The sequence below is a fragment of the Lathyrus oleraceus genome, chromosome 7, assembly GCF_024323335.1.
Source record: "Lathyrus oleraceus cultivar Zhongwan6 chromosome 7, CAAS_Psat_ZW6_1.0, whole genome shotgun sequence".
Taxonomy (NCBI): domain Eukaryota; kingdom Viridiplantae; phylum Streptophyta; class Magnoliopsida; order Fabales; family Fabaceae; genus Lathyrus; species Lathyrus oleraceus.
Genome location: NC_066585.1, coordinates 422,455,923 through 422,471,487, shown reverse-complemented (window position 1 = coordinate 422,471,487; position 15,565 = coordinate 422,455,923). Strand labels below are relative to the sequence as shown.

At 33.2% G+C, this 15,565-nt stretch overlaps 1 protein-coding gene across 1 annotated transcript; it reads left to right on the top strand.

The window, feature by feature from the left end:
- Positions 1–2,681: 2,681 nt before the first annotated feature.
- On the top strand, positions 2,682–15,024 carry LOC127104156 (tricyclene synthase EBOS, chloroplastic). The gene is made up of 6 exons (XM_051041359.1): positions 2,682–2,956; positions 3,035–3,130; positions 8,637–8,855; positions 9,051–9,189; positions 9,288–9,536; positions 14,716–15,024. Exons 1-6 carry the CDS (start codon positions 2,682–2,684, stop codon positions 15,022–15,024), a joined length of 1,287 nt encoding a protein of 428 aa, XP_050897316.1.
- The last annotated feature ends 541 nt before the right edge of the window (positions 15,025–15,565 follow it).

Sequence of the window (15,565 nt, the reverse complement as noted above, 5' to 3'; positions counted from 1 at the left end):
ACTCGGAAGATTCTCTCGATCTCCTTCAACCACTTCTGAGCGCCATCTGGATCGTATGCTCCCTTGAACATTGGAGGATTGTTCTTCTGGAACTCACTCAGTTGACGAGCAGCTCCCATTCCCACAACATTCGGGTTCCCTCCAAGTACTCCAGCTAGCATACCCAGAGCCTCAGCAATCGCAGCATCATCTCTACCTCTTCCAGCCATCTCTATTCTGAAAACCCAACAAACTAAAACAATGAGTACTGATAGGGTTACACAACACCTATCCCGTACAGGGGAAACAGAATAATTACGACTCGACTCGACCGACTATGCTCTGATACCACTAATGTAACACCCTTCTAAAATACCCCAAATATTTAATTAAAAATAATAAACATATAACAATTCAGAGTAATTATGCCATTCAAGGGTGTCACACATAATATTCACACCATTCAACAATATAACGGTCATGCTCTTTTATTAATTCAAAACATAAACATTTGCATAAAACGCAGCGGATAGAGATCTCCTCAATCATGTAAAACATGTAACATTCACATGTAAATTATTCAACAACATAAAACAACATGATTAAAAGGTTCCCTCCCGATGTTACATCTATCAGAGCACGACCCACTAAGGAGACTACACTAGACTCCAAGCATTCGCTTCTACTCAACTCATTTCTCGTTACCTGAAAAATAGTTGTAAGGGTGAGTTCCTCAATCAATATAATAAGCATTATAGAATATAATGTCATGTTAAGTAATTTAACACATTAATCACCCTAATCGCAACATACAATCAGTAACAGCACATCAGCTCAACATCATACTCAACACCAACATAAAGCACAAGTATAATCTCAAATCATGCTCCATAACCACACAAACACACGTATAATATTGGAATACATCCATTCATATTATACGCCATACATACATTATGCAATGAGACTCCACACATGCGGTACCGACTATTCTTGAACATATAGTTCAAGCTCACCGATCCCTCCAGATACGGCTACTAAGCCCACTAGTCCCACTCATTTGAGACCTAGTGACTCACTCACTAATTCCTCACCATGGGAATTAGCTACAGCCCCGAAGGCTAGACTATGCACACTAATCATCTAGCATGCAAACATCAACAACAAACCCACAATGGTTCACTCACTAATTCCTCACCATGGGAATTAGCTACAGCCCCGAAGGCTAGACTATGCACGCTAATCATCTAGCAATGCAGCATCAACAACAATTCACAATGGACATATGCTCACACTCTAAGCCATACAACAGTCCATTCACAAATACATGCATAATATATACATTCATAGCATTATGCATATCATCATACATCATCAATATATGTATCAACACATCATTATCATGTCAATCAATTAAACACAGTATTAGCACACTCTACTAATACCTATACTGCTCAAAACAGCGGGAAATAATCCCTATTACATCATACGCCAACATAGGCCAACTCTCAATTATGTACAACACATTAAATTAACAATTTTTCCACTCTGCAACAGTGTTAACCGGTTAACGCCCTGGGTTAACCGGTTAACGCAGGCAAAACACGCTCACTGCCCAAAACTTAACAGTGTTAACCGGTTAACGCCCTGGGTTAACCGGTTAACGCAGGCAAAACAGCACCAATTTCACAATTCGCAACAGTGTTAACCGGTTAACGCCCTGGGTTAACCGGTTAACGCAGACAAAACAGCAGTTCCTGCGCTAACACAAGGCAGAATGCAGAATTCTCCGCATTTTCCGCCGTTGGAGGACTTCCGGACCTCCGATTCCGATTCCGTAAAAAGCTATACGTTCGGAATTTCACAACTAACCCAAACACAGAATCAATTACAGTCTAAATACAATTTATCCAACATAATTCTTCAGCATCAATAATCCCAATTAGGGTCAAATTAACGGCTTATCACTACCCATCACATATTATCCCATAATACCCATTAATCGACGATAAACCCCCCTTACCTGAGTTAATCCGGCAAAATCTCTAAGCTCCAAGCTCTTCTCCAACCTTTGCTCTCTGGTTCTTCCCCTTTGCCCCTTTTCCTCTTTCACGATCGCTTCTCTGCTTTTCACGTAAAAACCTTATTTTCCAAAATGAACTCTTTTTTCCTTAATTCCCACTTATATATTTTCCAAATTATATTATTATTCCAATAATAATAATAATTCAATAATTCCAACATAATAATAATAATAATAATCCAATTATCTAATTAAATTAATAAATATATTATTAACTTAATTTAAATAATTATCATATTATTATCGGGGTGTTACATGGTGGGTTGACAAAAATTATTTGAAAGTGGCTTTCAGCCATAATTGGAGAAACCGGTATGGAACAGCTAGTAGGAGATTTGATCCTGGTCGAAAGTTTTTGAGGATTTCGATACCTTCTCTTAAGGACTCATAGAGCAAGCCTGGAATCATTTGGCTAAGGTAAAGTTTGTGTCTAACATGAAATCAGTTCTCCATAGTTAGATACTTCTTCACCACTTGTAGGGACTTAGAGCAAAAAACACATCGAGACAACCAGAGTGCTAGGAAGATGATGTGTTCTTCATCAGAGACTTCGTCGGTATCTTCGTTATGGTGATCTAAGATATATTTGGTAAAGGTGGCTTGATTACCATCGAAGCCAATGGAGTCCTCAGTGATAAATTTGGGATTGAAGTTTTCTCCAGTTGGTCGAAGACAAGTAATTGCAGCTATGTCGAAGAGAGTTGGAGTTACATTCCATAAGGAAAGTGGAAGTTGTTATAGGTGTTATCCCAAAAGTATATGGAGGTTATTAACATGGTTTGGCAATAGCCAGGCCAACCTTCGACAATTGGATCATATCAAAGATTTCCATTTCCTTCCAAACTTGGGCTTTATGTTTTTCTATTTTTGCACGCCAGGAGAGATAGTTTCCAGGTTCTTTGAATAAAGGACAGGAATGAAACACTCTAAGGTTAGTGCTCAAATAATCTAAAGTGATGGTTGTTTCTATAGGCTCAGTCGAGAGCTTTACTTGGGTATCAACTATCATAGTTGGTTCCACACCTACAACTTCAATACTAGACTTGGATTTCCTTCTACTAGCTATGGGTTTGTATTGGTGGCATGTTGGGAAATATTCTTTAAGTTTTATAATATTAGTACTAACATCTTTTAAAGGACCAGCGATAACATGTGTTTTTCCAGAAATAAAGATTGGGATTAATACATGGGATTGATAGATACGCCTTTTCTCTTCTTCAAGAGGAGGTTATGGATGTACTGTTGACTTCCAACAACTTTTGGACCTAAGTTTTTGTAAACAATAGGGAGAGATGATTGTTTCTTGGAATCTTTAGTATTTTTAATCTTGGACGCCATTGATGATGAAATGAAGAAACTTTAATTTTTTGGAGCTTTCTTAAGAAGAAATGAAACGTTTTCTTTTGTGCTTTAGAGAGAAGAAAAGAGTTCAGGAGATTAAAAAAAGTAGAGAAGTGAAATGAAGTATTTATAATGGAGTAAGAAAAACGTTTCATTTCAACCATTGTGACAACTATCAAGATCGTGGGGCACGTGCTGATCGGGCAAAGATTGATGGGACGATTGCAGTTGGCGTAGCCCACTATCTCCTAGGAAATAGGGGTGTGATGATTAAGTTTTGGGTTTTTGCACGTCTCAACGAAACGTCTGAAGCAGCATTGTCATGATGACCATGACGTCATAGCAGTAAAAATGCTCTAGTGTCGAAACGTTTCAAAAAATGTCTTCTTCTCCATACAGTCGAAAATGAAATTTTTGGGGGGCAATTTATTGGTTGGGATTTCAACACACATAAATGATAGGAATTGGTCATATGATTCAAAAAAATATTCTGAAGAAGAATATGTTGACTTCGACAACAGATTAATGAGAATATTTCGACGAAGGAAGTTGTGGTCTAGGACTTATAAATTTTGGCCTAGACTGGAGTTCGACAAAGCTTACCTGGTGTAGCATTCGACGTAGTATAATTCAAATTTGAGGTTGATAACTATTTTTTGGCCTTATCCATTTCTTGAAGACGTGTGGAGAGCTTTGAGCAGCGAAATGCATGCAAATCGGAGATGCGACATCTTTTGGAGAAAAGACCGTTGAATAGCGGTTATTTTCGATTTAATATAAATAGGAAACTTAGCCATTAGGAAAAGGGTGTTCAACCTTGTACAAAAACTCTAAATTTACCCAAAGTACATGTGCGTGAGAAACGGGTGTTCCGGATTGAAAATGTACACGTGAATACCAAATTTTATACTTTTAACCAAGTCATTTAAGATTGTGTCATTTACATTTGCTACAATTTAATTTGAAGCCAATTTCAATATTCAAGATGTCTCAATTTACGTTGAAGTCATTTACTTTGCAAGCCTTTACTTCTGCATTTTGTTAAAGAATTGCAACTTTCCCTTTAATAACTTTGAAGAACATTATCGAAATGTTCATAATAACAAACCCAAAAACTAAATAACAACACATGTCCTATGATCAATCTAGTCGATTCTATATATTAAAATTTGGAAGATTAACGCTTGTTTACTAATTTCGACGGTAAATACACTTTTGAGCTTATAACTCACCATACTTATGTCATTATTGTAATCCCTCTAGATTACTAAACTCAAAATTGCCAATAAAGGTCTCACTGTCATCCCTCTTTGGATAATGCTAAATTCGCCAATAAATGCCTCATTGTAACCCCTCTCTAGATAACTATGTCAAATCAGCAATAAAGGTCTAATTGTAATCCCTCTCTAGATTACTATGCTTAAAAATATATTTTAAAAATATTTTAATTATTTCTCCTCAAAAAGGTAAAGTTATGTTATCGTCCAAAATTCTTAATTTCTCAAATTACTCAGGGAGCTCAAAATGTCTCAAAAATGTATAATTCTTAAAATGTCTCAAAAACTCAAAATTCTCAAAATGTATCAAAAACTCAAAATTCTCAATATGTCTCAAAAACTCATCAATAGAGTAACTCACTATTATTATTACTTGTGTCAGACTATCAACAGGGTAATAATCATTAACACCAAGGCATATCAAGACATCTCTAAAACATATCAGAGCTACTCAAATAGTAACTCTAACAACTCTAAGGTAACAAATTTCTCTATTAAACTTATCAACATAACTCTAAAACTTATCAGAGTTTCTCAAAGGCAACTCGAAAATATATCAAACTATCAATTACACTCTCACAACTTTAAACAACTCAAGACTACTCAATAACAACTCTAAACTCATCAAACAACCTAAAAATCATGTTTCCTTCTAGTCACACATTATATTCAAATAATTATTTAAAATATCAAACGGAGTCGTAACCAAGCAAATAAATATTTTCAGGAAAGCTTAGAGAGTCTTTTTTAAGAATATGATTTTTATTTCAGGATTTAATACACCAATCAGTTCAGTTTAATCAAACAACTAGAATGGATACTCACATGTAGCAGAATGTTTCGCATGACTTCAAAGTGGCGCCAAATATTATATACTTATGAGAAAATTATTAAATTTATAGTTGAAATTAATATTAAACTGTCTTTCTAAGCAACTGACGTCATCCCAAAAGGACTTATGAAACTCAAGTTATGTCTGAAACATTATGGTTGATGCATGATTGAAGCTGACTACGTCTTTGGTATAAAAACAACAAACTGCTACTGTTGTAATGTCCATGGACCCAATTAATCTACTTCAAAATAAATATTATCGCTTTAGCTTTCCAACACTTTGAATTGTGCTCGATCCGAGTCCCGAAACTCAAGATACGCCTTAAATAAGGCGATCAATCTCCTTCTATAACTACCTGCGATTTTCTACGTTTTTCACTTTACTTAACAGATCCAAAACTTGAAGAATTCGCTAAACTGAGTCCCAACCGCCCCAAAATAGAGACGGTTAACCATAGATAATAGGAATTCACTCACCTTATCAAAAGACTTTATAGCCACAACCATATGCTATATATGAGATAACCTTTAATTATGGCCACAGATCGACAAAAAACTATGGTCATTACAAAATTGGGAAACCAAAAGACCCAAATAGAGTCGTTCGAACACCCCGGGACAAAACCCTAAATCTACAATAACAATCAACCAGATAACCAAAAGAATTCATATGATCAAATCATCATCACTAAAAGGTTATAAACCTACAGACAATAGAACTTATAGAGACCTTAGAGGGTTTATCCCAAATCCCCTTTTAGGGTCTCAGAGTAATCACATATAAAAGTATTTGCAACAATCGTACCAATAAGGTTTTGCTCAAACCTTATTTGGTTAATTCACAGAGATCCTAAGAAAAAGAGAAAAATTAGGGAAAACCATATAAACCTCAAAGCGTTGATAGGGGAGAAACCTTCACTATCATGCATGCCTAAATCATCCATAAGCAGATAATTTCCCTCTTACCTTATTTTTCCAGTAAAAGTAATGTTCCTATCAACTCTTTGGATTCCTCTTCTCGAACCGCGCTCTCCTTCCCAAAATCCACTTTGTTCTTCTTGCCTCTTTTTCACATACTGAAAAGTTTTCTTCAAAAACGTAGCTTCTTCCAACTTTTAGAATTTATATGAGTTTTAACTATTTCTCAATATTATAGTTTTTCTCCAACTTATTCCCAACTTCACTCCCTCACCTCATATATTCCTCCATTCACACAAATGACCCAATTCTCCTATTTATTTAAATTAATATTTAAATTAAATAAATATTTAACTCAAATAATAATTCAATCAAGATTTCTATATTTTCTACTATTACGCCTTATTACAAAATAATTAAATGTGTCTAATTATCTGCAATAATCCCAATAATAATATTTTATTTATTTGCTTTAAAATCTCATAACCCCGATAATTAGTAAATTAACAAAATGCTCAGACACTCTAAAAAACATCACAATTCAAATATAATAAACAAATCACACGAACAATTAAATAAAATACACTATTTAAAAGTTGGGGTGTTACACATACAAATCGGTGTTTTAATACCTTTAACCATAGTGAATACCTTTTTTGACATCCATATATTCTTATCCAAACTTGAGCCAAAGAGTGTTTTTGTAATATAGGGTTAAAGTGTCTAGATAAACAATTTTTTTTTAGAAAACATAAGTTTAGGTTCCATGACTGTGAAACTCTTACATGGTTAACCTCTTTTTGGAAAGAAAACAAAAATTTAAAAAATCGCATACCTCTAGTAGGGGTGTAAGAGGATCAGAAAAACCAATTAAACCGACAATCTAAACCAATCAAAATCAAAATAAAATCGATTGGTTTTGGTTCGATTCTAAAACCAAACTGAACTAATAAAAATCGATGTGGTTTGGTTCGGTTCTCGGTTTTAGTTTTTAAGAACCGATGAACCGAACCAATTGATATAATTACGCTCTAAATATTTTATTTCATCCATCATTAAGCCCAAATATTGTATCAGTCCAACCATTCTCCATCTTTGTTTACACTTCCTTCCTTTTAGCAAAACACACATCTAGAACCAAACTCAAAACAAACAAAAAGTAGACACCATAAGTCTAACTTGCTTTCATTGAACTGTTGCCCCCACTGTCCACCATAAGTGTTTCTCTCTCTACCGTCGTTCTAATATGTTATGGTCGTCTTCTTTGTGTTTAAGTTCTCTTAGTTAATTTTCATTTTTTCCCTCTGTTGTTTCTTCTTCAACAAAATTTCTTCTAGTCTTGCTACAAAATAGTTTTGATGCGTGTTGGAGGTGTGAAACATGTTAATTGATGTGTATTTTGTTGTCTTCTATTTGTTAAACTTTCAAATCTCTTCCCAACCTTCTAATTTCAAGTATCAATTTTTATGATAGAGAACCTGTATCATGATGCAATGGAAAACATGTCACTATTTCATATGGATTAAGAGAAACTTGTAATTTGTTTGAAAAATAGAGCATGAAATAAATTATATTAAAAAATAATAACACAAAATACGCCAAGAAATACCAAAGTGGAGAATAAATTGATGAATATAATGTTTGAAAAAAATATTGTAAACCGATCAACCGAACCAAACCAAACCGATTAGTTTGGTTCATATCCATATTTGAAAAATATTAAAAACCAGACCGAACCAAAACCAAACCGATTAGTTTTGTTCGAATCCATTTTTGAAAAATATTAAAAACCAAACCAAACCGATGAAGATATCATCAATTTAAACCATTTTCCGACTAAAAACGGTCCAAACTGAACTGACTACACCCTTACCTCTAGAAATGAAGCCTGATTTACCAATAGATCTCCGGAGGACGGATATTTTAGTACACAGGACTTCTAGTTTCAATGTAATTGTTCCCTTTAACAATATGATTCTATCTTAAAAATCGTGTATTTAATCTTAGCATATGAATTTTAATCTCATTTTATCTTACCACGTGTCAAATCACACACTTAATCATATATTCTTGAAATACTTAAAAGAATATGTACAACATTTTCATTTTTAAAGAGGCATTAAATTTGTTAAAAATCAATTCTTATATATTCTGAATTTTATAATAATTTTAGTTTGATATTGTTTCATAAATGTGAACTGTAGGTGGTGGAAGAAAATGGGACTAGCCTCAAAGCTAAGATTCAGCAGGGATAGACTAACTGAGTGCTTCTTTTGGGCTGTTGGGATGACTTCTGAGTATGAGTTTGGTGATCTCTCCAAAAGTTTAACTAAAGTCATTTCTTTAATAACTACACTTGATGACCTTTATGATGTGTATGGTACCTTGGATGAATTGGAACTTTTCACAACAGCTGTAGAAAGGTAATTTCATCTTAAATTCCTTTATGAAAATATCCTTACTTGATGTTAAGAATACTAACATATATTAAAATGTACAAGTATATAATCTAATACACCTCAAACCAAACAAGACTTAAGAATCTAGAAAATCTTATTCAAGTTTCTTGCACCACAATCTTATTATAAATAAGCTTTTAACAGTTATTTTTCTTACAGTTGGGATATTAAAGCAGTTCACGTGCTGCCAGAGTACATGAAGATAGTTTTCTTAGCTCTCTACAACACTATCAATGAATTATCTTATCATGTACTTAAAGATCATGAACTAGATGCCATTCCCTACTTCACAAAAGCAGTAAGTGCAAACTATAATGATAATAATAATCATTCAAAGGTAGATGAAAAATCAATAATTTATTAATTTATAATTTATAGTTTGTCATTCAATAATAGTGGTCAGATTTGTTAAAATCATTCTTACAAGAAGCAAAGTGGTGCAAGGAAGAAGAATTGCCAAAATTCAATGATTACATGAACAATGCATGCGTGTCCTCTTCTGGTGTAGTTTTATTGGTTCATACATATTTCATGCTAAATCACAACATAACAAAGCAATCACTTGAGGCCTTGGACAATTGTCATGCCCTGTTGCGGAGTCCATCTCTTATTTTTCGTCTTTGCAATGATATGGTTACTTATAAGGTAATGTGTCTTACTTCATAGAATGAACTATATCATTTTAACTACAACACTTTAGTATGCATAAGATGCACACTTTACTTCTTTTTCTGGAAACTCCTTATCCAGACATCAACATATTTTGAAGTGATATTTTGACATAAGCACACTCTTAAATCTCGATCTTTTACCAATAGGTGAATCTTTTGGGGTTAAATAAGACACCTTAACAAGTGATTAGTTAAACTTGTTAGAAGAACAACATATATAGTAGATTAAACAAACGAAAGTAAAAGACAATGAACATGATCGATATTTTTTTAATACAATTGGACCAATGATGCAGATCTCTTTGACTATAGATCAGCTATTGTTTGATTCTTTTTCTGTGAATGAAATTAGAATACATTATTACAAACAATATATAATACTAAGGTTCAGTTTACAAAATATCCTTGAACTATACTCTGTCGATCTTTAATGTCTACAAATAAGAGTCGTATAAAACAATCTCCACCTTGACAAATATTAAATGTTTATCAAGACTTCTTGCGTGATGATCTCATCTTGACAACTCGGGAGGTACACCACCACCTTAATATTGAGAAACATGTAACAAGTTCAAGTAATGCTTAATATTGTCACTGATGATTGATGATTGACTTGGTTAACATATCACATCTTGTGAAATCTCACTTAATAAACTTCATCTTGGCATAATACACGTTATTGTTTTCCAAATAAAAGGAACACCGACTATTTCAATTTAACTAAACTTCACCTTGCTCAACACCAAATTATCTCATCAATCATGTAAGTCATAAGTCTTCTTTGACAACTTTAGTTATCGCCATGTACTCTTCTTCAATTGTCGACATGACCATTATAGATTAAATCGATGATTTCTCACAAACAGTTCATCCTACTAAACTAAAGATATACCATGAAATATACCTTATATCATCCATATCACCAACATAGTATGAATCAACATATCCTATAATTGAAGGACCACCTTGTTCAGTGCTAAACATGCTACCATGACTTGTTGTACCCTTAAAGTATCTGAAAATCCACTTGAATCCTTCCAAATAACACTTACCTGATTTGTACATAAATTACAAACTTGACTTACAGCTTGTGCCAAATCTGGTCTAGTGCAGACCATTACATAAATTAAACGACCAACAACATATGCATAAGGATTCTTTCACATATACTCAACTTATGCATCTGTTTGTGGACACTGATCCAATGATAGTATAAAAATATTTTTTAGCGGAGTACTCATAGCCTTCGAATTACTCATGTCAAACTTATCAAGCACCATTTCAACATAGTTTTTCTAAGAGAGACAATTTTTTCTAGCGCTCTTATACCTGTGAATTTCCATACAAAGAATATTCTTAGAAGCACCTAATTCTTTCATGTCAAACTCCTTTCACAACATGATTTTTAGTTCACTTGGTTCATGTAAATGGTTTGCAGCAATCAACATATCATCAACATACAATAACAAGAAAATAAAACAACCATCATCAAGGCTCATAAAATAAACACAATAGTCATACTCACACCTTCTGTAGGTAGTCTAAAGCATGTATGATTTAAAGAGCTTATACCATTGCCTTGGAGACTACTTTAAACCATATAAATGCCTATTAAATTTAGAAACTAGGTTGCCATGTCCTATGTCACTAACCCTCTGGTTGATCCATGTAAATCTTCTCGTCTAGAATACTATGAAGAAATGTCATCTTCAGATCAATCTGCTCTAAATGAATGTCCCACCTGACAACCAATTCTAACATTGTCCCTCATAGAAGTATTTCAAATGACCTGGGAGAAAATCGCATCATCGTAAATCCCCTTATGTTAAGAGTACCCCTTTCTGACAAGATGAGCTTGAACTTTCCTTTTTTTTTGTTATCGTTGGCTTTCCCTTGAACACAATCTTACAATTGATGGCCATTTTCCTCTTAGGAAGCCGAGTAAGCTTACATCTCTGATTTTTCTTCAAGGACTCAATCTCCTCCACAATTGCATCCATCTAATTATCTTGGAAGGTGGAAGAGTCTCAAGAAATAATAAGAAATGAATAGGATTCCATGTCTTCATACCCATATATTTCTAGTATCTTGGTTAAACGGTGCTCTCAGTCACCTACAAGAATATAATCTTGTTCTTCATATGAAACTTCAGTTATATGGTACACTTTAGTATCAGAGTCTGGTACCTTTTGTGTTTTAGACAATACCATTATATTATTCACAAATGGCAGATCAACATCCACTTGAATCCCCTATTTTCTAGAAGTTTCTCCTTGAAATCCTGACACGTCTATTGCAACTGATAACTTCAACACTATATGATCATAAAAACACATATGTGTTGATTATTGTCTTCTTTTTAATTAGATTACATAACATAAATCCCTTCACACTTTTTGTGTAACCAATGAAGACACACTTCTTAGACTTTGAATTATGTTTGAATCAATCTTTATGAATATGTTCACATAAGTTAGACACCTAAAAATCAATAAAGTGTGAAGATCAATAGGACTACCCATCCATACCTCCTATGGAACCTTCCCTTTTGATGAAGACCATTGTGACTTATTGATAAGATAACATGTCATGTTAACTGTCTCTTCCCATAAAACTTTTTATTGTCAAACATATAACAAGAGACGTCTTTTGCTTTTCAGTTAGAGATCTAGTCATTCTCTCTACGACCCCATTTTGTTATGATGTCTTAAAATCCGAGAAATGCCTTTAAATATCGTTTTCTCAAAAACATCATAAAATTCGAATTAGTGTACTTTGTCTCATTATCAGATCGCAAATAATTGATTTTTCTACCTGTTTGATTTTATCGCTCTGCCTTTCACAACTTGAAATTGGTAAGATTTTAGTTTTTAGATTCAAGAAATACACTCAAATCTTGCAAGAAAATTCATTTGTGAAAGTCATAATATACCTGGAACCACCCATGGAAACCTCTTTAGTATGGCCCCACCCATCTGAACGCATATATTTTAAAATCCCCTCTATTTTGTGATTTCTGGTCTTGAACCTAACACCACATTGTTTTCCAAATACACAATACTTGTATAAATCCATCTTGCAACTACGAACACCCTTTAATAGTCTTATCTTATAAAGTTTCATCCCCCAATATCAATAACATCACTAAGACACGTAAGGAAGAGTTTGGTTTCATCATTATCAAACTCAACTGATACAACATCTCCTACGATAATATTTCCCAATAGTTTGTAGATGTTACCTATAGTCCTATTTGCTCTCATCAAAGACAAGGAACCCTTTTTAAGCTTTATAATGTCCTCATCTCCATCTGAGTTGTAGGAGAAACCATTTTCTTGTAGAGTACCTAGGGAAATTAAGTTATTCCTCTTTTCTAGAATATCTCTAACATCAATTAATATTATCATGCCACCATCATCCATGGAAATTATAATTTGTTCTATTCAAGTGATAGTACATGTTTTATCATCACCCACATAAAAAATCCAAAATCACCTGAACTTAATGTAGTGGACCATTTATCGGCACGGAATCATGTTGTAAGATTAACCAGAGTCAAGAAATCACGCATCTGCGCATCTCCTGGATTAAATACACAACATGTCTATTTCAATTTTAGAATCATCGGTTTGAACCAAATTTGTAGAGTTGATGAATCATTGTTCTGTTTTAAAAATCCCTCTTCCAATTCCCGATATGTTTGAAACTATTATACTCAATTGTTTTTTTATTGTTGGACTTAGAACTTTTCTTTCCATAACCTACTTTACCCTTGTTCCTCCTAAGACTAATATTGTTATTCCTGTAGGTAAGAGTAGTCACTGAGTGGTCATAAGAACTTGGTAACATGCATATCAAGATAATTTCCTTTTCTTCGTCATCAATCTTTACCCCAAACCTAACCATGTCAGTGATTATGTTATTGAAAACATTTACATGTTGTTGCAAACTAGATCCTTCCAGCATCTTTAGACTGTATAGCCGCTTCTTTGAGAAATATTTATTCACCGGCATCTTTGAAATATTTTGACTATCCAATTTTTTGAAACCTTCTTAGAAGTTATTAGGTCCAAAATATGATACATTGGCTCATCTGAAACACATAGGTGAATCAATCTCACAACCTTCTTCTTCATCTCTATCCAATTGGTATCCTCTATAACAATACAATATAGTTTTCTTATCTAAATTTCCAATGCACTGCTGGAATATTTTGGTCTAGATAGATTAATATGCAACCATAATTGCATTTACACTATTGTTGTTGTGGTAGTCTCTGCAAAGGTATTGGACCGTAATTGTAGTGTCATATAAAATCACATATGCGAGTGCATTAAGAACCACACCGAACAATTTCAACGATGTTTGTTTAGTTCTTCTTACAAATAGTTAAAATTTCTTAACCCTGAATTTTGATGTTTGTTTAGTTCTTCTTACAAATAGTTAAAATTTCTTAACCCTGAATTTTGATGTTTGTTTAGTTCTTCTTACAAATAGTTAAAATTTCTTAACCCTGAATTTTGATGTTTGTTTAGTTCTTCTTACAAATAGTTAAAATTTCTTAACCCTGAATTTTGATGTTTGTTTAGTTCTTCTTACAAATAGTTAAAATTTCTTAACCCTGAATTTTAATGATATTCAGATGTATTGTAAAAAATTAACAACCGCGATACATCATATCTATGCATTTCAATGCAACCACAACCGCGAATTAAAATCTTACCAAGGCCTCAACCTAATTTTGTGTTGTCTTTAGAATCATCATATCTACGTCTCTAAAGGGAGATTTTTAAGTTATAAACTTTTCCAAAAGGTAAGAGAGGGTGAGGAAGTCGAACGACCATAGTGAAAGTCAGGTGACATCGATAAATATATCAGTTGACTTAACTACATGAAATATTAGTTAAGATATTGTGTTTAGTATTTTAAAATGTTAGTTGTAATTTTAAATTCATATAATTTTTAGAATTTTCTTGAATCCTAAGAATGAAACATAGATGGTTATTAATTATTTAGAATACCTAATTTCTCTAGTGTTCTTAGCTGATTAGGAAAGAGGTATAGTAGATAATTTATATTATTATAATTTTATAAAATAGAGACAATATCATATTACAATTTTGTGTTTGGTGTTTTCTTTTGCTGTTTTGTAGGCAGAATTACAAAGAGGTGAAAAAGTGAATTCAATCATGTGCTACATGAATGAAAATGGTGTTAGTGAGGAGGTTGCTTATGAGTACATTCAATGTTTGCTCAATGAAACTTGGAAGAAATTGAACAGAGATACAGTCATTGATTCACCTTTCCTTAAAGATTTTACTAAAATAGCAATAAACCTTGCTAGAACTGCTCATTGTGTTTACCAGGATGGAGATGGGCATGGAGTTCCAGATGCCACAACAAAGAATCGAATATGCTCTTTGATAATTGAACCCATTTCCCTTATGGAAAATGATACATGATGATGAATGATGTGAAGAGCGCACCATCATAAACAATTTAAAAGAAAATAACAGGAATGATGTAAACTAGTGTTCTTTCTGGATATCATGTGTACATTTATCTTCAATTTCTTTATAAAATTCATTATATTGCCAAAAAAAAATTATGAAATTAATTTTATTTATTTGTGATTTTCAACGTGATATTTATGCACTACTCAAACAAATGACATGCAATATATTATTATGATTTATCAGAAAAATGACAATCCTAACAATAATGTGTTGATTCATTAATTTACAATCTCAACATAAGATTTATTAATTGAAAATTCTCGATGACATAACTATCTAGGCGGATGATTAATTTCCTCCAACCTACACAAAATATACTTTTTTTAATGGCAGAATAATATTAATAGAAATGGAACATCCAAAATAGATTAAAAAAAGAAAATAATTGGTACAAGGAGTACCAAAAGTTATAATGGAAAAAGCAACAAACAAACAAAAAAACACAAACAAGAAAACACTAAAAAAACCACAAGCCACACAAAACTCC